Genomic DNA, 26094 nt, shown 5'->3' on the forward strand with positions numbered 1-26094 from the left:
GGTGCTATCACATTGTTAGGTAGAGAGCGATGTTGCAGCGGCACTACGGCTGAAGGTCTTGCATGGCGGTGGCCTTCTCGGTGCAGTGCGGTCTGCTTCTCGGTTCAACGTCGACGCTACGTTACGCTGGGAGTTTTTTACGACTTCTTGACTGTGTGTTTGGTGGTACGGGCTATGGTTAGGCTTCAGTTTTGTCGCCGAGGTGTTGAGAGGAGTGGAGTTCGGCGACAGTTGATGTCCCAATCCAACTGGCCGATGTGTTGTAGAGTTGAGTTGCGTGTGAGGGCGTGATGCGACATGCGTTGAGGACCCAATCCAACCTGTCGGTGTCTGTGCTGTTTTTTTTCTTTTTTATGTTTTCATCCGGTCTGTACTTCATCTTCTTTATTAATACAATCGGCAGTTGTGCTACCTAGTTTGTTTAAAAAAAAAATCAAAGTCCATGTCCATTTTGCACACGTACCCCCGGTTGTTCCATTTGTCTCATCAGGTTCTGCTTTTGAAAGTGACAGCCTAGTGAATACTTACTGATTAACTTTCGTTTCTGACCATGCACGTTATTTAGGGGTAGGTTGCCACATTCTTTAATTTGGAACAATTTCTTGCCCTGTTAGCTTAAACTTTTCTGTTCCTACGGTCGATGGTCGGAGCAGAGAGCTCGTCGAAGACCTCGGCCAGGTGACTGCAGGCGCCCTGGTGCCGAGAATGGTAACGGGAGAAGATAACAGGCAACAATCGACAATTAGAGAATGGTGCCGAAATATCAGGGCAACTTTATTCCAAGATAAAACAGACAATCAAAGGGACCATGCCCAGTAGTACATATACAACATTAGAAATAAAACACACACTACCTGAGTACAGGCTTCATTCGGCAACCAAGTGCAGCAGATCTAGCGTATCAGGGATTGAGGAAGAAGGCCCAGAATCCACCGGCCGAAGTCACCGCCGCCATCGCCCATACGACGGCGCCGACGGCCGGCGGCATGAGCGGTCCCACCCTGGACGCGAACATCGCCGTGAGCAGCGTCGTCAGCGTCCACAACGCGGCCTTGAGACTTAACATGCAGATACACGAGAAATAAGAAGAGAGTGAAGCGACGGCGGGCGACTTCAACTGAACGCGTTACTAAAGAACAAACCAACCACTCAACCCTAGTCCAGACGAACAGCAGCGTCGACAGCGGTAACACCGCGGCCTTCATCGTCCTGTCCGTGCCCGACCCCGCGCGCACGGGCTGCGAACGCACGGAGGAAGCGGAAGGTCAGCGCCAGGAGCGCGGCGTACGTGACGAGTACGGCTGCCGCGGAGACCACGTCGCCGCCGCGGGCGTCGTGGACGGCGAGCGCCGAGTCGCAGGCCATGGCGCCGAAGGCTGCCATCATTAGCGCCGCGACTTGCCGCTCCATGGGATGTCCAGCTCCAGCAGCTCCAGCTTGTGGAGAAGAGAACGCCACCGTGAGCAGCGTGCAGTGGTGAGCGGCCACACGGCGCGCCTCGCCCGCTCCCTCTCCGGGGACCCGGGCGGAACGCGCTCGTAGGCGCGGAGGCAGTGGAAGAGGAGGAGCAGGGCGAGGTACGAGCCGACGACGAAAAGGACGGAGGCGGGGTCGCCCCTGGCGCTATAGATGGCGAGGCCGGAGTTGAGCGTGAAGAAGCCGAAGGCAGCCGTGGTGACCCAGGTCGGCGCGAGGTTGCGCTCCGCCATGATCAATCGTAGGAGTACAAGTTGCCGACACGCGCGCGCCTGCACTTCAGTAGTCAGACGGACCTCCGAAGATCTTTTGGGCGGCGCAGCAGCGTTGCAGAGACTCTCTCGCGTCTCTTCACGGAAGTTTCGCAATTGGGCCTGCCTCTAACATAGGCCGAGTTTTATTTCCAAGCTTACGGGCCTCACTGGCCCACAAAAATCCGGGCCTTGAAAGCTCAAATTGCGTGGTGTCGGTGTGAAATCTGACTGAATATTTGTAGTTTTGCCGCACGTTAATCAGATATCGCCTAGCACGCAATGACACAGGATTTATACTAGTTCAGGCAACGTGCCCTACATCCAGTCGGGGGTCGATCGTCGACTTTATTCCTGAGCTTAGGTGCTCAAAGTTTGCAGTGGGGGTACAAATGAGAGGAGGAAGAGATAGGGTACCTGAGTTCTGGCCCTGTTCTCGTCTTAGTGAAGAAGAGTGGCAGAAGCCCAAGCATGCGCTAAGTGCTGGGAGTGTGTATGGTGCATGTGAGAGCGTAAGAGTTGTGCATGCGGATCGTCTGTGTAGAAGCAGGGGTCCATCCCCTTTTATAGTACAAGGGGACGGCCTTACAGGTTAGGGGAGGATAAGAGAGTGAGTGTACGTGCGCTGCTTAGCCTTATCGAATCCCACGTCGGTGGATACGGTATGGTCTTCGTCCTCAGTTCCTGTTCTCCTGGTCAGGCTATTACTTCGTAACAAGTAGGTTTACGGTGCCACTGTGCAGACGTGCGTAGGGCGTGACGCGGTACGACTTTGTGTATAGTCGACTGACTCGGGTGCTACCTCGTTATCCGTCCCACCTGCTCCCTGGACCCACGCCGGCAGGCGTCCTCGGTCGGGCGTCCCAGTCGGCCCCAACCGAGTTGGTTGGGGAGGTCGGTGCAGGTGGTATAGTGAGTCCCTGGTCAGGGGGTTAGGTTGGAGCACTCAGTCGGGAGGGCTTGGTCGGAGTACTCAGTCAGGGTCGGGTGGTGGTCCCACCCCCGACTGGCCCTTTCTGGTCGGGGCGCCGACCAGGCCTCCTGGTCGGAGGAGCCGGTTGGTGGCCGGATCGAGGCCTCAGCCCGGCTATGCGCAGCTAGGTTGGCCTAGGGATGCGCTGTTGTTGTGCCCTTTGTTGGGCTAAGTGTTGTGGGAAGGCAAACCTGTTGGGGACCCCGGGTCTATGAACTTGTTAGGAGCCCCCAAGCCCCTTTGGGGTTTTGTTGAAGCCGTGAAGGGGTTGTCGGTCGGAATGTTCCGTCGTGGGGAAACACACACGGGGGTGTTGTTTGTTTTTGTCTTGTTTCTGAAGCGGTCGGGCCGCATTGAGAGGTCTGGCCCCGTATCCAAGACGATAAGGATGGACTCCGCATGGGAACCGTACTGGCACCTCGTGACCTGGTACTTTTGCCTCGGTTTTTGATGTGCGGTAGTCGAACCATCATTTCAAGGTCTGGTGCCTTTAATGCGGGGTTGCTGAACCGTCACCTCGATGTCAGGCGCTTTTACCGCGTGTCCATGGATGCGAATCATAACCGCTCCTGGATCATGGCCGTCCACCCGGCTATAAATAGGGAGGCTTCCATGTCCGGAGTCCCCATGGCTCCCGTAGATCTCATGGCTTGAGTTATCAATCTGGTAGGTTTGAGGCTCTTGCTCTTTGCCCTAGGCAGCTTTGGCCGCTCCTCATGATGCCAGAAGAACTCTCGTAATAGGTGTTCCTCGTCCCCTTCGCAGCTTCTTGCTGCATGTTTGTGGGCCATGTTGCGGGAAGAACTCTTGTAACGTGGTCTCATCATGCAGTGAAGGGCTCGATGAGAAGACGAGGGCGCCACCTCAGGAGGAAGGGGAAGCATGTCTTCCTTGTCCTCCATGCCATGCTTGTACCCTGGGACACCGATTGCCAGAGGTCATTTGGCCTCCATCTGCTCCTTCCGATTTGTTGTGCTTGGTGGTGCGGCAGCGAAGGTGCACACTGAGGTGGCATGGGATGTAGGCGTCGGCGGCGGTGGAGCCAGTGAGAACCAGTTTACCCAGAGTACCAGCGCGTGGCACTCGTACTCCCTCCATGCCTCTCCTTATTTTCTTCTTTATCCAGGGTTGTCCCGGTTGAAGGAGAGAACTCTGGGGTTAGCACCTTGCGCTCACTAAGTTCTTTCATCTTCTTCGGCCCCTGGTGCCTCCTGCTCGGAGGGAGGAGATCGAAGAAGAAGTGGCGAGGATGAGTCGGTGAGCGAGGCTTCGAGTGCAACTTTCTTGTATTGCATGCGCTCTTTTTGTTTGTTTCGGTCCTGAGTTGTAGGGTAGCCTCTAGGTTGTACTTGCACACTTTGCGTGATACTGTAAAGCCTTTGGGCTCCTGAGTTTGCACGCTTTGTGTGATATTGTAAAGCCTTTAGGCTCCTGGGTTTGCATGCTTTGTGTGATATTGTAAAGCCTTTGGCTTATGTTTTCATCTTTAATGAAAAGCTTGTCTTTGATATGTGATTCTTGTGCTATCGCGCCTTTGAGGCGGATCGTTGTTGGGACTTGTGATATTTTTCCCTTTGTTTGCTGTGTTGCGTAGGGTAGTCGAGTAGGTTCGGGCGTTCTGGCCCTCGAGTAGGTCTTGGCACCCAGCTCTCGATGGGATGTCTGGCAGGGGCTGCAAGGGCACGTCAGATGAGTACTGACGCCCAGCTCCCGAGGAGATGTCTGGCGTGGGCCATAGGGGCACGCTGAGTTGCATAGGGAGTCCAGCTTCCGAGGACTCGCTCATAGTCCATGTTTCACTGGGTTCGCGTGAGTGGACCCAGTGGGTCTAGCCCTCGAGCCTGCGGCCAACTAAGGAGTCGGTCGGAGGCTGAACACTTTGGCATTTCTCTGACCAGAGGTGAGTCGAGTGGGAGCTGGCACTTTCCTCTCGTATAGGGGATCAACTGTTAGTCCAGTTTCCACCGAGTGCGCATTCGGTGGGTGTAGCCCCCGAGCCTGCGGCCGAATGAAGAGTCGGTCGGAGGCTGAACACTTAGGTATTCTTTTTTCAGGAGCCATGAACCTTAGTGTCCCAGTCCATTGGGAGGATGTGGTGTTGAGTCGGGGTGCTTGCCCGTGTTCGTTCTGATCGTGAATTGTGTCGTCGGTCGTATCCCTAGATCGGGATCTGGCGGCCCAAGCCCCCGAGCCCCGTCGAACTCAGTCGAGTTTCATGCGTCACCCCGTCCTCATTCTAAGCGACTGGAGGGGTTGAGCTAACGGCACTTGCCTCGATGGCTCGAGTGACGCGCTCGGTAAGCTCGCTAACGGGCATGTTCTAGCGGAATCTGGGTCCGTCGTTCGTAATGGGGTCGGCATAGCTTGCATGGGGCATTCCACTGCTCCTTAACCTAGCTCCTGGCAAATGCCTGAGTCATTCCGAAGACCAACTTAGGTGGCCCACTGGCCTCCCCTCGATGGAGATTCTGTGGGCATGGCTCGAAGTCGGGATCGAACGAGAAGGTCGAGATGGTCCCTGACTGCTTCTGAGCAGTTCAGGCGAAGGCCGCTGGGGCTCCATCTGCGTTTTCTCCCCTGGCTCTATTTGAGGTGAGGCGGCCTCGAGCCCTCTGTGGGTTGGCCTTTGAACCTCGATCGGTTGCAGCTCATGTCAAATGAGCCACTATTGTTTTGTGACGTGAGGCAAAGCAATTGAAATGCAATGGTTGCAAGTTATAAGATGAGTGTATGATGCAGGAATGAATGCATGCGTGCATGATACGCATGAATGAATGAGTGCTCGTTCACAGAGAAAGTAAATGGGGGGTTGGTAATGTTACCTTGGTCGGACGTTTCAGGCATCGCCCCCTCTGCGATTTTTGGGATTGTAGGGGTCAAGGTGTCATTGCTTATCTCGGTGGTTCGAGCGACCAGCTCGAGGCACCTTTAGCAGGTACACCTAAGTGGAATCCATATTCGTCGTTCATGACGGGGTCGGTATGTCCTGCACATTAGGTTTCCACTATTTTTTAACCGGTCTTCCGCCGGATGCCCGATCCGTCCTAATCGACCCGTGTGGCCTTTCGACATTGGTTCAGGGGAGGTTTTGGCGTTGGGTCCCCCCCGCTTCGTTCGACCAGCCTAAGTGCTAGCTGGCCTCAGTTCGGTGAAGGCTTCGCCGGTTGGACCCTCCGCTCCCTTGCCTCGAAAGGCGAAGGGACAATTGTGCATGGCCATGGCTAGTTTTTCACGGTACTGCCGCGGTAGTTGATGGGCCCCACCCTGGGTCACGTCCTGTCGCGTAGAGGCGCGTCCCATCATCTGCATCCTATCCGCCAGGGCTTCACATGCCCCATCCCTATTTATTAATAGGGGAGGGGCGGAGGTCTTTAGGCCCGTCCTTTCATCTTCCCTTGGTTGCTGCCGCTTCCCCTTCTGCCCAAAACTTCCTCACGCACTGCAGTTAGTTCTGGGAGAGAGGAGGGTAGAGAAAGAGAGGGAAACTTATAGATCCTTTTGTTACCTCCCATCGTGTGATGTCACTCTAGAGACAGTCCACCGTGGGGGAGGATTTGTTGGAGGATTTCGCGAGGAGGGAACTGCTGCTGCCGAAGTCGGTTGCTGGTTGGAGAGTGTCGGAGTTGGGGACCGTCATCCCAAAACCCCAGCTCGACGAGGTGGTCTCTTTCCTTGCCTTCCATTAGCGCGGGCTTGGATACCCCACGCATTTGTTCTTGCGTAGGCTTCTCCACTGCTGGGAGCTGGAGTTGCATTACCTCAATCCCACTGGGGTGTTGCACATCTCCATCTTCATTACCCTCTGCGAGGCCTTCCTCAGGATGGTGTCGCATGTGGACTTCTTTGCGAAGTTCTTCTTCGGCTGAGTCCGATCTAAGGAAAGGGGGAAGTCGGGACAACCTACCCCAGTTGGAGGATTTTCACTGCAGAGGAATCCCAAGGTGGCCTACCCATCGTACAACCCCAATGATTCTAATCGGGGGTGGCATGATGACTGGTACTACATTCGGATCCCAATCGAGGCACCGTTCCCAATGTTCACATGGGGGACGCTGACGAGGAAGGAAAGCTGGTCATGGGGGCCCACCACGAAGCATAAGAGTCACTTGGAGGTCCTTGAGCCAGCGCTGCGGGACTGTATTGATGAGGGCCTTAACGGGCTGCGTATCTTCTACACCTTTATCCGTTGGCGGATCGCCCCACTAGGGAGAAGGTCATGGGCGATGTGGATGTATTCCGACCCGATGGACCCCAATCACGTGTCATTGATGGAGTTGTCGAAGAGCGATGTTTGGGGGTAGCTCGACCAAATGTTGCTGTTGGAGAGCGACGCAACCCTTCAGGGGATGCCCGAGCCTTTCAACACCGGGAAGCGGCCCAACTTGGTAAGTCTCTTCCCCCGTGTCGTCATATCTTCTTATTCCTAATCTTCCAACTGATTTTGGGTCGTTTGCCTTGCAGGGGCTGGATCATTACAGGGCTCGGCCGAGCCTCCCATAGGGGCTGGAAGGCGCGGCTAAATAGGCTGCCGAGAAGAAGGTGGTGGACGAGCGACGGAAGAAGAAGTCCGCGAAGGCCTGGAGGCACGAGCACAAGCAGCAAGAGATCAGCCGCCGAACCCGTGGCGGCGAGGACCCATTGGCTGTGGCGGTGGAGCTCTCGTCTTCCGACTCCCCAGGGTTGGGAGATGACTCAGACTCCTTAGGGGGCGAGTCTGGTGGGAGCGTCGTCGAGATTTTGATCAGGCGGCGCGGATGCGCGGCTGCGCCCTCTGAAGGAACGCGTGGTACGGGGGAGCCTTCCGGTGCTCCCAATTCGAGGAAGCGTACTGCGGGCGAGGACGTTGCCCGCGAGCGGGAGACGAAGCAGGTGCAGTCACCGTTGCGCCGTCCGGAGGTGCCACCGGCGTCGCGGTCCCCGGCATCGGGCGCGATAGTGCGTGGAGGTCGGCCGGAGGGACGCAGTCGTGAGGCTACAGCCTAGGGCTCGAGGGACACATCTGGTCCTCAGCAAAGGGATGCCCCGTCAGCTGCTTCCACGGATCCCCCACGAACCAGCAGCCCCAGCCATCTGTGATCCAGCCCGGGTGCCCCCGCCCTTGGTCGTCCTGGAGGAGTGCATGTGGCAGCCCCCGAGCTCTGCTGGTCCAAGGGTCTTCATGGTTCCCCCGATCGTGTAAGTAAGTGTAGCTTTCCTTGCCCGTGTGGACGAGTTTTTTTGGTGTGGATAATCTGATCCCGTGTCTTGTTTTGCAATGATCCATCGTCGGCTTCACTGCCCCCGCCCTTGGTCGTCCTGGAGGAGTGCATGTGGCAGCCCCCGAGCTCTGCTGGTCCAAGGGTCTTCATGGTTCCCCCGATCGTGTAAGTAAGTGTATCTTTCCTTGCCCGTGTGGACGAGTTTTTTTGGTGTGGATAATCTGATCCCGTGTCTTGTTTTGCAATGATCCATCGTCGGCTTCACTGGTCGTGCCACCTCCCGTGCACACGGAGTGGATGCCCACCCTGCGGCAGGTCGTGACGATCGATGGGAGGAACATACTGGAATCAGCTCGTCCCTTATTGGTGGGGCTCATTCCTCCCCCGCCAGCCGCGAGTGCAGCGGTGGCTGCAGTAACAACAACGACCCTTGAGGTGGCGACGGATCCCTCGGCGGAGGTGACCGTGGCACTCTCATTGGCCCCGGTCGCGGAAGAGGTGAGGGAGGAACTTGCGCACACCCTCGGTTCACCCTCCTAGTCAGATTTGGAGGGGGGCCGAGGAGCCGAGGTCGGGACCGCCGGTGAAGCGACGGAGGTTTAGATGTCCCCCGAGCTGGCTGAGGCCCATGCTTTTGCCAGTGCTCTCCAGAGCCCACCCGAAGGTGGCGTGTTGGAGGTGACCGGGAGAGAGGAAGAGCAGCTACTGGTGGGGCACGATGTCCTGGTGGTGGCTCTTGCTTCCCCAGAGAGGAGGATGCCTAGGAATCTGATCAAGGTGTTCCGCTGTCTCAGGAGCGGGTGATGGTCTGAGCATCATCTGGCGCCACAACGGCTGGACCTTCAGGCAGGTCGGGGGCGACTGACGGCCTGGTGTGGCCTTACCCGAACGTGCCAGGGAAGGCTCGGTTCGTGCTCCATGCTGGATGGGAGAAGGAACTCTGGGCCTTGCTCATGAGTGGCGGGGCGTCGGTGAAGTCGAGCCTCACCTCCATAGTGGCGAAGAAGAAGGAGGTCCTGGACGAGGTTGAGTTCACCAATCAAGCCATGCTCGTCGACTTGCCCTGCGTCGGAGAGGTAAGTCTCGACGCTCCTGGTTTGGGTCTTGGTCTTTGGTATTTGATCGATCGCCCTAAGGCATCTACTCTTGTCTTGCAGGACTTGGAAATAATGGCGGCCGGCAAAACCCGGTTCCTTCAGGAGGAGCATAGTCATCAGGGATGGGACGTGACGGCATTGCGGCAGGCTGAAGGACTTGCTTGTGAGCTAGAGACCGCCCGTTGCGAGTCCCAAGACCGAGCGACGGAAGTGGTCGGTGCCTAGAATCATGTGACCGCTGCCGAGGAGTGTGCGACTGCTGTAGAGGAGCGCGCAATTGCTGCCGAGCAGGAGCTGACCGTGTCAGAGTCTCGCCTAGCGGAGGCCATGGTAACAGCCCGGGAGTGCGGGGAAGCAGAGGGTCACGTGGTCGAGCGGGCGACCATTGCGGAGCAAGGATTCACCACAGTGTAGGAGGCCCTGGGGGCAGAGCAAGCGGCTCGGGCGCATGCCGAGTAGGAGGCCGCTCAGTTGTGCAGGAGGGTGAAACAACTGGAGGAGGGGGAGTCCATCCTGAAGAGCGCCACCGGGAGCTGGGTGAAAGGAATGCCCTCATGCGGCAGGAGCTGGAGTGGTCGGAGCAGAGGTACAGCTCAGCCATCGCCACGATGAAGAGTAAGTCCCGTCATCTCGGGAGTTTGAGTTGGGGTTGTACTCATTTTTTTGCCTTCCGCTAACTTGGTTTCCTGTGCAGATCTCGAGAGAGAGTTGAGGGTGACCCAGGAGACGGCCAACCCAATCGCGGAGGTGTTGGCCAAGTCCCTGAAATAACGGTCCACCCTTGCTGATGAGCTCAACGCACTCCAGAACATGGCGCAGGTGGTGGTCACTGAGGTGCTGGGGTTGCGACCAAGCACCTGCACCCCCACGATCCAGCTTGCGGCGGTCCCGGACATGGTCTAGACGCTCATCTCCGACGGCGTGTTCCACGGAGAGTCGGGGGTGTTGACGTCTGTGGCGACCCACTACCTTAACCTGGACTTTGGGGCAATCTGCCGTGGGTACGCCGATGGGATGAGCTTCGAGGAGATCCGGGCACTTGGTCACAGCTTGGCCTCGGGCGCACAGGCGATCTGCGCGCATGTCACCGTGATGTGGGTCATGGAGGCTTGCCGCTTGCTGGTAGCCACGGGCGTGAGTCAAGAGGGCGCTACTAATCCTGGTGTAGCGGTGTAGGCCAGGACGGAGCCAGGCACTATCCCGACCGTGACCAACCCGAGCGTCGATCCGCCTGCAACTGGGGAGCCCTTGGCCTTGCCGGCTGCGATGCCAGCCGACCCGGCCAAGGGGGAGCAGTAGAGATTGGGGTAGTTAGTTTTCTTTTATGTAAAAAGAAATGTGCGGGGGACTGTGAGCCCCCGAGTGACAAGTGTAAGTTCGTTTGTGATTATATTGGGAAGTTGGTCCCCCCCGTTCTCATTTTCACCCTTAGTCGACTTCTTCCTTTCACCCTTTCTTCTCAGACCTGCCCATTGATGTGGGCTTCAACCTTAAGAACCCGAGTGTGGCCCGCAAGGCTCAGATGCTCATAACCGTAGTCGTGGCAGGATCTAATCAGTCCGCAAGCTAGAGGTTCAATTGTTTTTAGGGTGAGTTAGAGGATGGGATGCCCTTTCGTTCAGGTGTGCCCTTTCGTTTGGGCGAGGTGCGTGATGACGCACAAAGTGAAGAGGGGGTGGTGCACCCCTGTGGAGCCCCCAAGCGACCCGGGCCGAGTGTGCTCGGGCCGGGGTGCTGCTGGAGCAAGTGTGTAATAGGAAAGGATTAGAAATGAACCGAGTTAGGGAAAGAAGTGACGTAACTGCTCAATGTTACAAGTGTTGGTGAGGATGTTGCCGTCTTCTTCCTTTAGCCGGTAGGCGCCCGGTCGGATCACCTTGGCCACCGTGTATAGCCCTTCCCATGGTGGAGAAAGCTTGTGCTTGTCCTTGGTTGTCTGGGTCCTCCGAAGTATGAGGTCACTGACCTCGAGGGTTCTCCCCCGAATATTCCTCTCATGGTACCTGCGAAGGGTTTACTGGTAACGGGCGGAGCGGATGAACGCTGTCTCGCAAAATGCCTCCTCAAGTAAGTCAATCGCGTCTTGTTGAGCCTCCGCGGCTCGGTCAGGGTCGAACGCCTTTACCCTTAGGGTGCTGTAATCGAGGTCGGATGGTAGTACTGCTTCAGAGCCGTATACCAAGAAGAAGGGGGTGAACCCCGTCGACTGGTTTGGGGTCGTCCTCAGGCTCTAGAGGACCACTGGGAGCTCTGCGACCCATCGTCCGGCGTACTTCTTGAGTCAGTCGAAGATGCGTGGCTTGAGTCCTTGGAAGACCATGCCATTAGCTCGCTCGATCTGACCGTTGGTCTGCGGGTGTCCAACTGAGGCCCAGTCAACCCTAATATCGTAACCATCACAGAAATCCAAGAACTTCTTGCCAGTGAGTTTGTTTAATTGTCTGTGATGATACAGTTAGGGATGCCGAACCGGTAAATGATGTCGAGGAAGAACTCGACCACCTCTTGTGAGCTGATGTTGGTGATGGGTTTCGCCTCAATCCACTTTGTGAACTTGTCCACCACCATGAGCAGGTGCGTGTAACCGCCTGGGACCTTTTTGAGGGGCCCAACCATGTCAAGACCCCAGACTGCAAATGGCCAGGTGATGGGGATGGTTTGGAGTTCTTGTGCTAGCAGGTGAATCTGCTGGGCGTAGAACTTGCACCCCTTGCACCAATGGACCACTTCCTCTGTGTCGCGTAGCACCATGGGCCAGTAGAACCTTGACAGAAGGCCTTCCCGACTAGCGGGCGCGGGGCCGCGTGGTCCGCAGATTCCAGCATGGACTTCGAAGAGAAGCGGTTTCCCCTAGTTGGTCGGGATGCACTCCATGAGTACTCCCGACGGACTTCAGTTGTAGAGTTCGTCGCCGATCACAACAAACATTTTGGCGCATCGAGCGATTCATCGCGCTTTAGTCTTCTCTGGTGGGAGGACTTCTTCAAGGATGTAAGTGAGTAGTAGCACCCTCTAGTTAGTCGGGTCAAGCGCCATTACTGCCATGTAAAGATGGAGCGCCCGAGCGCTTGGTCGGGGCTGTGTTGCGCTAGTGTACCGGAGCCCCCGAGCGACTAGCTGGGGCTAGCTTGCACTTGGGTCGGATCCTCCCGGATGCGGGCAGATGGCTTATTGAGGTCGTTCACGAAAACTCCGTCCGAGACCGGCTCCTGTTTGGCTGCCATTTTTGCTAGGGAGTTGGCGACGTCGTTGTCCTTTCGCGGGATGTGATGTAGCTCTATCCCTCGGAATTTGTCCTCGAGCTTACGCACCTCTTGGTAGTACACTACCATGAGTGGACTTTTGTAGGAGGACTCCTTCATGACTTGGTCGACCACCAGTTCTGAGTCACCGCGGACGTAGAGCCGTGTTGCACCGAGCTTGACGGCGATACGTAGCCCGTTGATGAGGGCTTCATGTTCTGCGACGTTGTTCGAGGCCTTGAAGTGGAGGCGAAATGTGTAATGGAGCCTGTTGCCCTCTTGGGAGATCAAGACCACTCCAGCCCCCGTGTCGGTTCCCATGACCGACCTATCGAAGTACATCATCAAGTAGTTATGGGTGACATCTGGGGTCGGGGTCTTGACCTCCGTCCACTCGATAACAAAGTCAACCAGGGCCTGAGACTTGATCACGGTGCAGGGGGCGTACTTGATGTTGTGCCCCATGAGCTCGAGCGCCCACTTTGAGATTCGACCCGCAGCATCACGATTGTGGACAATCTCGCCTAGTGGGTACAAGGTGATGACCGTGACCTCGTGCTCGGTGAAATAGTGCAGGAGCTTCCCGCTTGCCATCAGCTCAGCGTACAGAAGCTTCTGCACCTAGGGGTAGCGTACCTTGGTGTCGGTGAGTACCTCACTAACGAAGTACACCGGTCACTAAACCTTCAGCACGTGCCCGGGCTCCTCCCTCTCACCGATGAGAACAATGCTGATCACATGGTCACTTGCCACGATTTAGAGAAGGAGGGGTTGCTTTCGCTCGAGTGCAACAAGGACCAGCGCTGAAGTCAGCAACACTTTGAGGCTCTCCAGAGCCTTTTGTGCCTCTTCCATCCAGACAAAAGTGTCTGTCTTCTTGAGGAGCTTGTAGATCAGCACTCTCTTCTCACCGAGTTGGGAGATGAACCGGCTCAAGGTGGCCAAGCATCCAGTGAGCCTTTGCACACCCTTGACGTTGCGTATTGGACCCATGATTGCAATGGTCGTGATCTTTTCGGGGTTAGCTTCGATGCCGCATTTGGACACAATGTATCCGAGCAATTTCCCCTTCGAAACTTCAGAAACACATTTTTCGGGATTCAGCTTGACGTTGAACCTTCGGAGGTTCGAAAACATTGCGGTCAAGTTCGTGATCAGGTTGCTTTCTTGAGCCGACTTTACCACTATGTCATCCACGTAAACAGCAATGGTGGCCTTTGGACGCTCGACCTGGTCAGGTTGGTCGGGCGGATCGATTTGGTCCACGAAGCACCATTGCATGTACAGGTAGGTGGCACCGGCGTTCCTTAGACCAAACGGCATGGTCATGTAGCAATACGAGCCATACGGGGTGATGAAGGAGGTCGTGAGCTGGTCGGACTCCTTCATCGTGATCTGGTGGTAGCCCAAGTAGGCATCCAAAAAATAGAGGATTTCGCATCCTGAGGTGGAGTCGACTATCTGATCCATGCATGGTAGGGGAAAATGATCCTTAGGGAATGCCTTGTTAAGACCAATATAGTCAACACACATTCTCCATTTCCCATTTTTCTTTTTTATAAGAACTGGGTTAGCGAGCCAGTCGGAGTGGTACACCTCCTTGATAAAATCGGCTACCAGGAGTTTGGCGATCTCCTCGCTTATGGCCCTGCACCTCTCATCGTCGAAGTGGCGTAGACGTTGCTTGATGGCCTTCGAGCCCGGGGCAATGCGTAGTGCGTGCTCAGCGACCTCCCTTGGGATTCCAGGCTTGTCGGCTGGCTTCCATGCAAAGATGTCTTGGTTGGCGCGCAGGAAGTTGACGAGCTCATTTTCCTATTTGGCTGGGAGCTTGGTCCCGATCTGCACCGTCTTGGTCGTGTCGCTGGGGTCGATCTCCATCGCCTTGGTCTCCTCGGTCGAGCTGAAGGCGCCTGCGACGGTCGGCTCATTGTAGTCGGGCATTGCCGGTGCTACCTACTTTCCAACCTTCTGGAGTTCAGCGGAGTTGGCGAGGTCGTGGCAAGCTCAAAGTTCTCCCGGTCGCATGTGTAGGCATATGGGAAGGTACTACCCACAGTGATGGTGCTGTTCGGTCCCGGTATCTTCAGCTTGAGGTAGGTGTAGTTGGGGACTGCCATGAACTTGGTGTAGCATGGCCATCCCAAGATGGCGTGGTAGTACCCCTTGAAGTCCACCATGCCGAAGGTTAGGATCTCCGTGCAAAAGTTGGCATGGTCACAAAACGTGACAGACATGTCGATCTGCCCGAGCGGATATGCCCGCATTCCCTGAATCACACTGTGGAAGGGCGCGATCATCGGTCAGAGCTCGGACCGGGGGATGCGCATGGCATCCAGGGTCTTAACATTCAAGATGTTGAGGCTGCTGGCCCCATCCATGAGTACCCGACTGAGGCGCTTCCTGTTGACGATGGGGTTGATGATGAGTGGGTACCGACCTGGCTGGGGGACACAGGGAGGATGGTCCTTCTGATCGAAAGTGATCGGAAGGTTCGACCAACGCAGAAAAGTAGGGATAGGTGAATCGACGGAAAATACCTCTTTGTGGCGCACCTTGCGCTGGCACTTGGAGTGGTCGGCGTCGGGTCCCCGGAAGATGATGAGGCAGGTTTTGGGCTCGGGGAAGCCGTCTTCATCCTTGCCCGATACGTGCTCCTTGCTGACTGTGTCCTCCTTGCTCTTGCGCTCCTTCGGCTTGCCAGCTTGTCGCAAGAAGCGCTTGAAGAGTTCGCAGTCCTTGTAGAGGTGCTTGACGGGGAAGGTATGGTTGGTGTAGGGGCTCTCCATGAGCTTCTCGAAGTGGTCGTTGCAGCCCTGCTGAGGTGGCTTGCCCAGTCGGTCGGATGCCGCGACTATGATCAGGTCGGTCGATTGGTGGCGATCCTTCTTGTTCTTCTTGCCCTGTTGTGTGGAAGGGCCCTCGTTTCGGTCTTCACGCTTGGGCTTGCCCTTGTCCTGACCATCGCTAAAAATCGCCCCGACGGCCTCCTCACCGGAGGCGTGGTTGGTGGTGATGTTGAGCAAGTCGCGGGTGGTGCGGGGCTTGATGCAGCCGAGCTTGTGGACTAGGGACTTGTAGGTTGTCCCCGTGAGGAATATGTTGATGACGTCTGCATCGACGACGTTAGGAAGGGAGTTGCATTGCCTAGAGAACCAGCGGATGTAGTCCCGCAGGGACTCGTTGGGCTCTTGTTTGCAGCTCTTAAGATCCCAGGTTTTCCCGGGATGGACATAGGTTCCCTGGAAGTTCCCAACGAAGAGCTTCTTGAGGTCCACCCAATCGCGAATGCTGTCGGGCGGAAGGAACTCGATCCAGGCTTGGACGAACTCCCCTACGCAGATGGGGAGGTATTGGATGATGAAATGGTCATCATCTACGCCACCAGCTTGGCAGGCGAGGCGGTAGTCTTCGAGCCACACACTAGGGTTCGTCTCCCCGGTGTACTTGCCGATGTTGGTGGGCGGTCAGAAGCGCTGCGGGAAAGGCGCTTTTCGGATACGGCGGCCGAAGGCCTATGGTCCCGATCTGTCCGGACTAGGGCTCCGATTGCCGTCTCGGTCGCTCGGTCGGCCTCCCCGCCTAGGGTGCACTTCTTCACGCTCCTCGTCGGACTAACCGCGGGCCGCGTTGGCTGCCCTGGTCGCCATTTGGTCAACGTCGGCATCGTGCCCTGCCAGGCGTCGTGCGTGGATGACACTGCGCACGTCACGGTTCGGCCCAATCCGCTTGCAAACGGGCTGTCGATACGGTGCTGATGCCGGGTCGGGCTGAGGTGCCGCTGCAGCGCTATTTCCTACATAGCGCGGCTGCGGAGGTGAGCGAACGGAGCGGTTTGGCTTGTGAGGCCCCAGTGCTCCGGTTGGGCAAGAGACCACGTGTCGCTGTCGCGATGCGGAGTTCTCCGCCTGCTGCACGGCGGCAGTTTCTACCAGCGTCCGGAGGTTCCTGTGGATTGCCTGCTCCTAGGGGGCAGCTGGCTCAGGAAGGCTGCGCAGATGCATCGCTGCAGCGGCAATGTTCTGTCCGGCTTGAACAAACTGTGGGAGATCATCCCTTCCTGCGAGGATGTTGCACTGCACCTGACGGGTGCGGCCTCGAGCGCCGCTCGCCGGGTCGCGCACATGCGGCGCAGAGTGATGCGCTGGGTGCGCTGGCGGCGGCGGCTGCGCATCCTGTTGCCGTTGTCGCAGCTTGTCGCCGTGTGCCTGCGCTTGCGCCAGGGCCTCTGCGCGATGATTCGGTGGGGTGCGAGTCTCAACGGACTCCACCTCTGGAAGCTGTTCCGGCGGTCCGCCATGGCGCACTCCCAGGATAGAGGATGGTCAAGCGCCATCATATCGCCAATGCTGGAGCCGTCACTCTCGAGCTCCTTGTCGCAGAGGTCATGGAAGGAGGCGGGAGCAGTTTGCCATTCCCACGAACTCGGACGGGTGGAGGGATGACGTCATGACCCTCCAAAGGCCCCAAGTGTATGTGTCCACCGGGGACGGTAGGCCGAAAGTGTCACACCCTAAAATTTTTGAACCTTAGGGTGTGATTAAAAGGAATAATTACACAATGATTTTCTCATAATTTTAATTTTTTTTCCCAATATTTATTTTTCTTTATAGGAAATTTAGCATAGGAAAAATAATTGTTTGTTTTTCTAAGTTAAATAAAGCTGTCCTTTGTGTATGCATTCGTTCCGATGCATATTGGTATTTCATGAGTGCAAAGGTTTTAATACGTTTCTATAATGATTATATTCTTCTGATAATTTCTAAAAAAATTCTGTGATTTATTCTCATTTTTTTCCGGAGCTTGCTTAGGCTGCAATTACGTCGACAGCTGCAACAGCAGGCCGAAGCCCAGCTCCTATCATCGATGACGTTCATCCACCAACACCTTTGACCTCAGCGTCATCTGTTCTGGGCCTACGTAGCCACGAGCCATCTCCCTTCTGCTCTCTTCCTGGGTTAGAGCTTCAACGAGCCTTAGTCCGAGCATGACTCTGCGTCGATTCGAGGCCCGCACGCAAGAGCGGCCCTCGCGTATAGATGGGTGGCCGCTGCCTTGGTCCGTCTTTTGCCCAAAACCAAATAAACAGAGCCGTGCCCTAGCTCACGTCCTGTGCCGCCACCGCTTCGAGGTTCGGCGTCTGCATCGCCACTGATGCTGCCCTAGCCGATCCAGGCCGCTGTGCCTTCGCTTGCCTGATACGCCATCGTTGAGCGATTTGCCGCTGGAGCACGACTTCCACGTGAAGCTCGGCTGTCCTCCTCTTCAACCTTCGGCCTCCATGCCGTCCTACGTGCCCTAGATCCCTGGCAAACAACCTCCGAGTTCAATCTGCTGCTGCCGTGCCGCCGCCTTGCCGTGCCGCGCGCCACCGCTTGTGTGCCGTCGCCCCTGTGCCGCCCTCGCCGCTGCTGTGCACCGCGGCGCCAGGGATCCCGTGTGCAGGACGTCGCCGTGGATCCATCACTGCAGCCAGCCGTCCACCGTCCATGTTTTCCAGTCGCCGGGGAGGACTTCACCACGAGGAGCACCAGCGAGGTGGTACCGAAGCCCGTCCCGAGGTCGCCGTCCCTGTGACCGAGCTTCTGCAGGAGGAGCAGAAGCATGTCCACGCCGAGGTTGAACCATAGATGTCGTCGTCACGTTTGGTCTCCGCTCGTCGCCGATTGTTCTGCAGATCGGGTCATCAGGATGAACGTCCCCGCCTGTGCCGTCGGCAGCTGCTGCTTTGCTGCTGCTGTCTGCGCGTCGAGCAGATGCCTTCCGCTGCCCTGCTAAGACAGACCATCTACCAAAGCTATCCACAAGCCGTGCAAGCCTGCACGTAAAGCATGGTAAGCAATGTTCTGAGTGCCCCTGGATGAGTTACGTGTAGCCATGCGATGCATACTTTTGTGTGCAGTACAACAAGGCCATCGCCAGTCGTTCTGCCGCTAATCAACCAAGTGCAATTCCTATGTACTTGACTTGGTACAAGCTCAATATGTACGCGTTGATGCCATGCATATTATGCAATAAACTTTGACCTTTTCTTTAGCAAAATAATTTGGTTTTCTACATATTTCCAGCATGATCAAAGATCCGAAGTCTTATGGTTATCATCATTGATTTGTAGTATATTCTATGGGAACTGCTAGCGCACGGACGTCCGACGTCCGGGCCTAGCATAGGATGGACCATCCACCGTCCCGTTCAGGCTAAACAAACCAAAGGATCAAAAAATCAAAAAAAATACTGCCGCAACATACATCTCACGTTGCATGCAACATCCATCCGAAAACACTTACAAACACCAGAGAAACTTGAAAAACAACATGCGTCTGAAAAAGTGATGAAACATTTGGAACAGATGCTTGCAACATACGTGTATAGCCATTGCAACATATGCAACATGTAGATCTACTTTGCAACATCCAATGAAACATTTGCAACATACTCCCGAAACATCTGAAACACTTGAAACATATACTTGCAGCATGCGCTCTCAGCAAAACCTGGCAGACATGCACGGGCTGGCGGGGCACGACATAGCGGGAGCCCCTGTGCAGTGCTCCCTTGACCGTGGGGGAGCGGCGGCCCGTGCGGCTCGCCCCTGGCCTCGGGGGAGCGGCGGTCAGCACGGCTCGCGTGGCCGCATGGTGGAGCAGCTCCTTCGGCGGTTGTACGGCAAGCGGCGGCCGATGCGGCTCGCCCCTAGCCGCGGGGGAGCGGCGGCCGGCGCTCGAGCGGCCGCACGATGGAGCAACTCCCTCCCCGGCGGAGCAGCTCCTCCGGCCAGCTCCGGAGAGAGGGAGATAGAGAGAGCTCGTGTGGTTGAAGAAGAAAGGTCACGGGAGAGAGAGATGGGCAGCTGTGTGGTGGATAAGGAGAGGGTGTGGTGGATAAGGTTGAGTGGTGGGACCCGCGTCCGATTTTTTTTCCTGCGATCGGACATGTTCACGGTAGCATTACCGATATTCTATTTCAAGTACTACAAACTTTGCCCACCATTACTTTGCTAACTTCATAGCTCTTATTATTCACTTCATTTATCTTTTTCCTTGTTTCCTGAGTCATGTTTGACATCTCTCTTGCACAATGATTTCTAATTTCTTTTTACTTCCATGTTTCTTGAACATGTTTATTTCCTTCACAACTTTGTTTATCTCATATCTTTCTCGTTTCAAATCCAATCTTAGCAATTCTTGCGCTCACGCGATCGTGTCAATGTGTAGAATGATTTATTATGATGATTGGTGTACTGTTTTTAATTTAGTTATTTTGTTTGCTTGTATGTGTGTGCTCTGGATGTTTGTCTTGGATGATTGATGTGAGTAGAACGAACATACTTCGAGGACATTCAAGAGCAAGAAGTTGAAGACATTCTGAGTAGCAACACTACTTATAGGAAGGCAAGTGTGTCTTAGTGCTTTTGTCCCAATAACTTAATTTAATCACTATTGCATGTGCTTGCATTTAATTTGATGGGTCCTATTAAGGTTTTCCTAGCTTTTATGATCATTCCTTGTCTACCTGCGTTTATCTTTCTGTTGGGTAGCTATGCTTAGCTGCTATACTTGGGTTATGGTGGTTTTAACGAACTCAATGATTAAACTTGTTTTATTTATGTTATACCTTTCACTAATACAAGATCACAATGCTTAATTGGAATATGGAGTGACCACCTAGGAAAACAATACAACCACAAGAACTATCATGGCTCTGGTCTTGGCTAATTAATTAGAAACTCTAGTCTGGGGTAATCTTACCAAAAGGGCAAGATGGGAGGTGTTGATGGGGTATAGCACCTGTCCTCTTGGGAAGTGGGCTTAGCTAAGACACTGTACCCACTAGGAAGTTGTTATGCTCTGCTTTGACCTGTAACCTTAGCGGGTTACCACTTACTAGCGAATCTTTGTAAAGGCCTCATAGCGTCCCTATGCAATCACACCTTGGAAGTGTGGTATGGTGCCTAGCTAGCACCGCATAGTTGGGTCCAAAGTTCTTTGAACTTTTACATGACTTGTGGGTAAAGATGTGCAACCTCTGCAGAGTATAAAGCTGATCGATCAACCGTGCTCACGGTTAAGAGCGGCCTGGACCCTCACATGATTAAGATACTTGAAGATGGACTTAAATCATGGTTATGGTTGTGCTGTATGCTTATGGCTTATGTTTATGTTTCTATTAATTGTGGGTTGGTATATACTTATACCTTAGTAATCAAGTGCTAATAAAATTTGACCAACTAAAAATGCTTAATGCAGTCAACCAGTCAGCCTTTCCTTGATTAAGCCTTGCATATATATTTTCTCCACACTTGCTGAGTACGACATGTGCTCACCCTTGCTATAACCAACGTTGCTCAGAAGAAGAAGCTGCTACCAAGTTTGTTGTGAAGATGGTGCTGAGTTCTAGGCGTACGCAACCCCCAGTCAATTGCCTATGAAGTTTGGAGCCTTCGTTTCCAAGATTAAGCTGTATAACTCTGATAGTCCTATAAGTCTTTATTTGTATCTTTTTACGTGATATTGTTGCTGTTATTCACTTATGATATCACCATATGTATGGAACTAGATCCTGGCATACATATAGGTAGCACTTGGTTTTGTTTTAAAACCGGGTGTGACAAAAAGTGAGCCATCCGCGCGGCGAATGTGGCAGAGATAGCGGAGGTCCTCCGAAGAGCTACTTGAAAGTGTTAGCGAGTGAATACATGATGGTATCCACATCATTAACCATGGGGTTTGCACCCAGCACGGACTCGATGCGGAGCGCAAGTGCTTCCACGTTGAGATCGTCGAGTGGCTCACGGACGACGATGCGAGCCACCTTTCTTGGGAATGCCGGGGGAGCCACCTCCTTGTGGAGGCGGAGCACACTGAGATGATCGGCGACGAAGTCCAGACTTCCAAAGCGGAAGGCCTGGGACGACACGAAGATGGGCGGAACCCACGTCCCACCGAGGGTGGGAGCGGGAAACTCCAGCGAGCCGAAGCGAATCGTATCGCTGGCACCTGCCATGCTGATAGTGGCGGTGATATGGGCCATCCTATGACCTACAAAACACGAACACAACTGCGTCTTCCCCACGGATGGCGCCAACTATCGGTGTGAAATCTAGCTGACAAGTAATTATTTGTACTTTTACCAATGCGTTAATCGGATATGGCCTAGCACGCAATGAGACAGGATTTATACTGGTTCGGGCAACATGCCCTATGTCCAGTCGGGGGTCAGTCATTGACTTTATTCCTAAGCCCAGGTGCTCAAATTTTGCAGTGGGGGTGCAAACGAGAGGAGGAAGAGATGGGGTGCCTGAGTCCTAGCTCTGTTCTCATCTCAGTGGAGGAGAGTGGTAGGAGCCCAAGCATGCGCTAAGTGTTGGGAGTGTGTATGGTGCATGTGAGAGCATAAGAGTTGTGCATGCGGATCTTTTGTGTAGAAGCAGGGGTCCATTCCCTTTTATAGTACAAGGGGACGGCCTTACAAGTCGGGGGAGGATAAGAGAGTAAGTGTACGGGCGCTGCCTAGTCTTGTTGAATCCCACGTCGGTAAATACGGTGTGGCCTCCGTCCTCGGTCCCTGTTCTCCTTGTCAGGCTATTACACCATACCGAGTAGGTTTACGACGCCACTGTGCAGACATGTGCAGGGCGTGGCGCGGTATGGCTCTGCGTACGGCTAGCTGACCTGGGCGTTGCCTCGTTATCCGTCACACCTGCTCCCTGGGCCCACGCCGGGCAGGCATCCTCGGTCGGGCATCCTAGTTAGACCTGACCGATTCGGTCGGGGAGGTTGGTGCAAGTGGTACAGTGAGTCCTTGGTTGGGGGGGTTGGGTCGGAGCACTCAGTCAGAAGGGCTTGGTAGGGAGTACTCAGTCGGGGTCGGGCGGTGGTCCCACCCCCGACTGACCCTTTCTTAGCGGGGCGCCGACCAAGCCTCCTGGTCGGAGGAGCCGGTTGGTGGCCGGATCGAGGCCTCAGCCCGGCTATGCACAGCTGGGTCGGCCCAGGTATGCGCTATCGTTATGCCCTTTGTTAGGCTAAGTGTTGTGGGAAGGCAGTCCCATTGGGGACCCTTGGTCTATGGACCCGTCGCCTGGTGAGATTGATGGTGCGGTCAAGATTTTTTTTTATTTTTATATAATTTTTAACGAATTTGCAGAAATAAATAGTTGAACAAAAAAATTGCAGAAATAGACCTATGCCGCCAGACGAAACGGTGGTAGGCCTGTATCGCTGGTTCAAACGGTGGTAAGACCTATAGCCGGGTGAAACGGCGGTAGGTCCCTTACCGCCCCCCATTTGGCGGGCCGCCTATGGGTTGCAATGGTGCGGGTTTCAAGGCGGTGGCACCGTTTCGTCTGGCGGAACTAGCGCCCCGCCAGGTCAAACAGCGGAAGCCACCCCTTTCCGCCGAATGAGCAGGCGGGGCCGCAATTATATAAGCGTCGCGCACAGGCGCCAGGGCGCTCACCCCTTTCATTTGTTGTGTGCTTGCCTAAGAGCCAGATAGAGAAGAGGAAGGGAGGGGAGGAGAGGTTGAGGAGAAGAAAGGAAGGGAGGGAGAAGGAAAGAAAGAAAGAAAGGGAGGGAGGGAGGGAGGAGGGGAGGGGAGGGGAGGTGAGATTGAAAGCCCATTCCTCGCGTCGTTACAGGTATTTTTTTTAGTCCTCTAGTTTAGTTAGTTTAGTGAATAGATCTAGAAGTAGATAAATGTAGTAGTTAGTTTAGTTAGTCTAGTGGATTTGAGACATAGGAAAATGTAGGTCAGATAGTTTAGTGAATTTAGCTTAGGGATTTAGTTGACAGTTAAATTAGGTTGCTGATTTAGGTATATTAAATTTAGATAAATTTTATTTGCAATGCTATGGTTATATTATTAGATTTAGTTAGAACTTTTGTGCTTATCGCATATATTGACTGGGTAATTGCCTATGATAGTATCACATATATTTTGTAAATGACTATGATAGTATCGTGTATATAGACCGGGTAAAATGAAATGAATTAGTTCGTAAGGTTGGTTTACTTTTAAATAGTTGTTAGTGTCGATGTTAGAATTAAATGATTCCACTATTTATTGAAATGAAGGTGTCGTTCTAGTTAACTGGTTTAAGTTATTGAGAGTAATTTGGACTGCTCATTTCGTGTATGTTGGCAGGCATGCTGGATAGTTTATATTCTCAAGTATTCTATGGTCCGGAGGAGGTTAGATATTATCTAGAAGGGGTAGATTTGAGTGGATTTTAGTATTTCTACAAGTATTTACCAACAACAAGAGAGAGGACTTGGGGAGGCATATGCAGGTGGCTTTGTAAGGATTTCGGTGTTGATAGAGATCAAGTGGATGTGTCTGTGAGGGCTGTAGTGAAAAGGTGGCCTGACATAAACTTTTAGGAGCTGCTCCTGCTTGAAAGAACCCCAAGCTACAAGGCTCCCGCTTGAAAGAACCCCAAGCTACAAGGCTTATGTAAAGGCTTGCACGAGGCGCAGTTTACCACTCATATGGTATGTTCAACTGTTCATGAATACTGGGTCTAGCAATTAGATGGAAGAAGAAGTAGGAGGTGCTGAAGTTGAAGCCGAGAAAAATGTGGAGAGTACTGATGGGGCAAATGAACAAGCTGATGACGATGGGGCAGAAGGGGGAGATGCAAAGGATGATGTTGCAGCCTGTGAGCCAAATGGGGAGGCTGATGAGGGGGAAGACATTGCTTAGTTAGTTGAGCAGGTGGAGAGGGAAGGAGAGGAAGCTAATGGTACCATGGATGATGACTTGTCGGATGAGGAAGATGCTTACCCTATCCAACGGAGCTGATCAAATTATGACCATTCCGCCCTACAGGTCAATGTAGGGGAAAATGTCCCTTGGGAGTACAAGGAGAATGAGGTTTGCGTGGATGCTTTGTACCCTAGTGGGGATGAGGTGAAGGCAGCTGTGAAGCAATGGTCCACTTTATCTTTGCAGCGTCAGTTCAGGGTGGAGAAGAGCAACCCGATAGTGTATGATGTCCACTGTGTGAGAAATGATTGCCCGTTTAGGGTGCACACATACAAGGGGAAGTGGAAAGATTACTGGGAGGTGACTAGAGTAGTTGAGCACCAATGCTTTGCTGGATGAATTGGAAGGAACACATCGCAACCTCACTGCTGATTTTGTTGTTCAATACATGTATCCTCAGATAGTGGAGAATCCCAGCTTCGAGCCTAAGTCGATTGTTTGTGCCATAGAGGAGAAGTTCAAGTACAAGATTAGCTATAGTAAAGCTTACTGAGCGAAGCAGAAGGTGCTGGAGATGAAGTGGGGTACGTTAGAAGCATCCTATGACAACCTCCCTATCCTGTTGCACACCATATGATAGAGGAACGCAGGAAGCTTCTACGACGTGAAAGCCTATCCATGTGCTCAATTTCTAGGCAAACAGGTCCTGCAGCAATCATTCCTGGCCTTGGGTCTTTGCATTGAGGCTTTCCAGCGATGTCGACTAGTCATTTGCATTGATGGCACATTTCTGACTGGAAGGTATAAAGGAACAATATTGTCAGTTATTGGGTCCGACAGCAACATTTAGGTGTTGCTACTTGCGATCGCATTTGTGGAGAAGGAGTCTGGAGATAGCTGGTATTGGTTCTTGGAGAGGGTGAAGAACATGATTGTGAAGGACGTGGAGGGGGTTTATCTCATTCATGATCAGCACAAAGACATTCTACAAGCAATCGAAGACCTACAGAATGGAAGTGTGGAGCGTTGCAGGGTGGTGATATGGCCGAACTTGAAGAGTAGGTGCTATCAAGCACGTTCACGCAAAGATTTTTCATCAGGTGCATCACATCAATTGCATTATGAACCTAAAAGACCTACCAATAAGGTAGCTCCCAAAATATAGACTTCTTCCACATAGGTGCATGTCCATCTTCGTCATTCGGAACATGTTGGCTACCAGAGCCCTTGCCAAATACTACCCTCACATCCTTTATCATAGAAAATACACGTTTACCATTACGGTGAACGGGCTTAGTACATTTTTTTCCTCCCCTTCAAAATGCTTCCCTTTCTTTCTTAATAGGTGCTTAGAAGGAAGAAATTGACGATGGCCCGTATACACGACCTTTTTACAATGTTTCAAATACATGCTGCAAGTATCATCTAAACAGTGCGTGCAGGCTCGGAATCCCTTGTTTAACTGTTCAGACAGATTACCAAGCGCCGACCAATCATTGATGGTTACGAACAACAATGCTCGTAGATTAAAAGTCTCCTTTTTGTCCTCATCCCACACACGTACACCTTCTTTCTTCCATAACAGTAGAAGTTCATCAACCAACAGTATTAGGTAAATATCAATGTCGTTGCCAGGTTGTTTTGGACCTTGGATAATAATCAGCATCATAATGAACTTTCGCTTCATGCGCATCCATGAAGGAAGGTTGAACATACATAAGGTCACACGCCAAGTGCTATGACCAGTACTGAACTCTCTGAATGAATTGAATCCATCTGTACTTAAACCAAACCATATATTCCTTGCATCCTTTTTAAACTTGGGAAATTCTCTATCAGCTGTTCTCCACTGGGACCCATCAGTGGGGTGTCTGATCATTTCATCCTGCTTACGTTCTTCTTTGTGCCAAGCATCAACTTTGCATGTGCCTTGTTTCTGAACAAATGCTTCAATCGTGGTACTACAGGGAAATACCACATTACCTTCACAGGAACTTTCTTCTTGATGGCCTCCCCCTCAACATCACCGGGGTCATCTCACCTGATCTTATAACGCAACATTTTGCATACAGGACAAGCCTCCAATTTCTCGTATTCCTCACTGCGATAGAGGATACGATCATTAGGACATGCATGTATCTTTTGTTCCTC

General features: G+C 53.4%; 1 protein-coding gene across 1 annotated transcript; it reads right to left on the bottom strand.

The window, feature by feature from the left end:
- Window positions 1–878: 878 nt before the first annotated feature.
- On the bottom strand, window positions 879–1732 carry LOC101762849. The gene is made up of 2 exons (XM_004966578.2): window positions 1489–1732; window positions 879–1058 (listed from the first exon to the last, which is right to left on the bottom strand). Exons 1-2 carry the CDS (start codon window positions 1707–1709, stop codon window positions 902–904), a joined length of 378 nt encoding a protein of 125 aa, XP_004966635.1. The 5' UTR covers window positions 1710–1732; the 3' UTR covers window positions 879–901.
- Window positions 1733–26094: the final 24362 nt, after the last annotated feature.

This window comes from Setaria italica, chromosome IV (assembly GCF_000263155.2).
Source record: "Setaria italica strain Yugu1 chromosome IV, Setaria_italica_v2.0, whole genome shotgun sequence".
Taxonomy (NCBI): Eukaryota; Viridiplantae; Streptophyta; class Magnoliopsida; order Poales; family Poaceae; genus Setaria; species Setaria italica.

Bases quoted from the DNA above. Each gene is read 5' to 3' on its own strand.
- LOC101762849 (XM_004966578.2), bottom strand. From the start codon at position 1,709: ATGGCGGAGCGCAACCTCGCGCCGACCTGGGTCACCACGGCTGCCTTC. The intron at 1,059-1,488 runs GTGGCCGCTCAC...CTGCATGTTAAG, and splicing joins GAGCGGGCGAGGCGCGCCGT to TCTCAAGGCCGCGTTGTGGA.